Source organism: Amphimedon queenslandica, unplaced genomic scaffold (assembly GCF_000090795.2).
Source record: "Amphimedon queenslandica unplaced genomic scaffold, v1.1 AMPQUscaffold_11814, whole genome shotgun sequence".
NCBI classification, from domain to species: domain Eukaryota; kingdom Metazoa; phylum Porifera; class Demospongiae; order Haplosclerida; family Niphatidae; genus Amphimedon; species Amphimedon queenslandica.
Genome location: NW_003547946.1, coordinates 5,691 through 7,397, shown reverse-complemented (window position 1 = coordinate 7,397; position 1,707 = coordinate 5,691). Strand labels below are relative to the sequence as shown.

The following is a 1,707-nucleotide window of genomic DNA, read 5'->3' as shown; positions in this document are numbered from 1 at the left end:
TCAGCAAGTCAGTTTTGTTTATAACTTTCCATTCTCAATGTATTTCTCTCAAAAAGGAGCAGATAAAAAGAAAAAAGATAAAGAAGAATAAAAGCACATTAATAATAATAATGATGATGATATAATTTTTAATAAAAATGTTTATAAAAGAGATGATAAAATATTTAAACATGTCCGCACAGTTCAACCAGTACGCAAGAATCCTGAGAATGACCAGCTGGAGAAAGAGGAAATGACAAATGATACACACACACACACCATATAAAACTACAATGTTATCAATTTATACATGTACATGTATATGTAATATGTACATTTTTATTACATGTTCTAGCATGCCTTTTTGTAATTGACCAGTCAGATTGTCATGTTGGAGGTAAGTAAATGTACATGGGTAGTAAAGAGACATTTTTAATGATATTCTTACATGTACATTCAATTTTCATGATGGTGACATTCTACATTTTCATAATTCTTTTGACACAGTCACACATACATGTCCTGATGTTACAATACATAGAATTAAGATATAGCTGATTCTGATCAAAATTGAACTTATTGAATTTCTACAGTTGTTCAAATGAAGCCAACAACCTAAGGGCTAGTATACAGATAAAATTAATTTAATACCTATACATCCATTACGTACATGTATAAAGTAATGAAGGAACCGAAGTAGCTACTTGTACATGTACATTCAATTCTATATAATATCACACACTAAATTACAAGTTACCTATGCAAGTAGAACTTACATAAATAACACATCAATTGCAATGGACTAGATATCCTCAATACACTCACACTGATGGACATGAATAGGCATAACTTGACCAGTTACATTTACATTTACATTTAGGACTTCACCAATCAGTGACAAATTAATTTAAATTATTGCTTTTCAAAAATATTTATAAATATTTGAAAGAGAAAATATTAATAAATTATCAGCTACAAATGAAAATAATAATAATAATAATAATAATAATAATAATAATAATAATAATAATAATAATTACAGTTCTTGATGAGAGGGAGTGTGAGTTGATGAGGGAGAGGTAGGGAGACTTGTCTCTGTCATTGTTTCCTTTTGCAATCTTTTAATCTCATTATCATAGTCAACCCATTCATCAATGATACGTACTGCACTTGTTAACTTAGGCTCCTTTGTCATTGGATTATTACACTGAGAGAGAAAGAGAAGAATAATAATAAAAGAAATATAGTCTGTATGTCATAGCAAGTTAGTTCATACAATTGCATGTAAAGCTAAATTTACAGTTGAAGTAAAAGTTAACATAGTGTGGGCAATCTGACTTTTTCACACAAAAATGCTTTGAAGTTGACACAAAATTGGTAAAATTTGAATTTTATGTTGCATTTTGCGGCACGTGTAAACTACAAGTAGCTAGGCTTATTCAAGTTTAACTGTTCCATCACAACATATGCAGCACAAGCTAAGTATACCCACCATATGTACATGTAGTGTATTAGACTGTTCATTACTATCTATAATGTACTAGTAGTATCATACCAACTTACCAAGTCAATAGTTTTAGCAGTTGATTTTGTCTCCATTGAACACCATGTCTCACACCATAACCAATCCTGTGGTAAACTCTTTATTGGTACATTATGAATCATACTGTTAGGAAGATCTTGATCTAAATTAGATAAACTAGAGAGGGAGAGATACAGAGAGAGAGA

General features: G+C 30.1%; 1 protein-coding gene across 1 annotated transcript; it reads right to left on the bottom strand.

Moving 5' to 3' along the window:
* Nucleotides 1–970: 970 nt before the first annotated feature.
* On the bottom strand, nucleotides 971–1,701 carry LOC105315090 (UDP-glucose:glycoprotein glucosyltransferase 1-like). The gene is made up of 2 exons (XM_011409599.2): nucleotides 1,543–1,701; nucleotides 971–1,186 (listed from the first exon to the last, which is right to left on the bottom strand). The coding sequence occupies exons 1-2, from the start codon at nucleotides 1,642–1,644 to the stop codon at nucleotides 1,016–1,018; spliced, it is 273 nt and encodes a 90-aa protein (XP_011407901.1). The 5' UTR covers nucleotides 1,645–1,701; the 3' UTR covers nucleotides 971–1,015.
* Nucleotides 1,702–1,707: the final 6 nt, after the last annotated feature.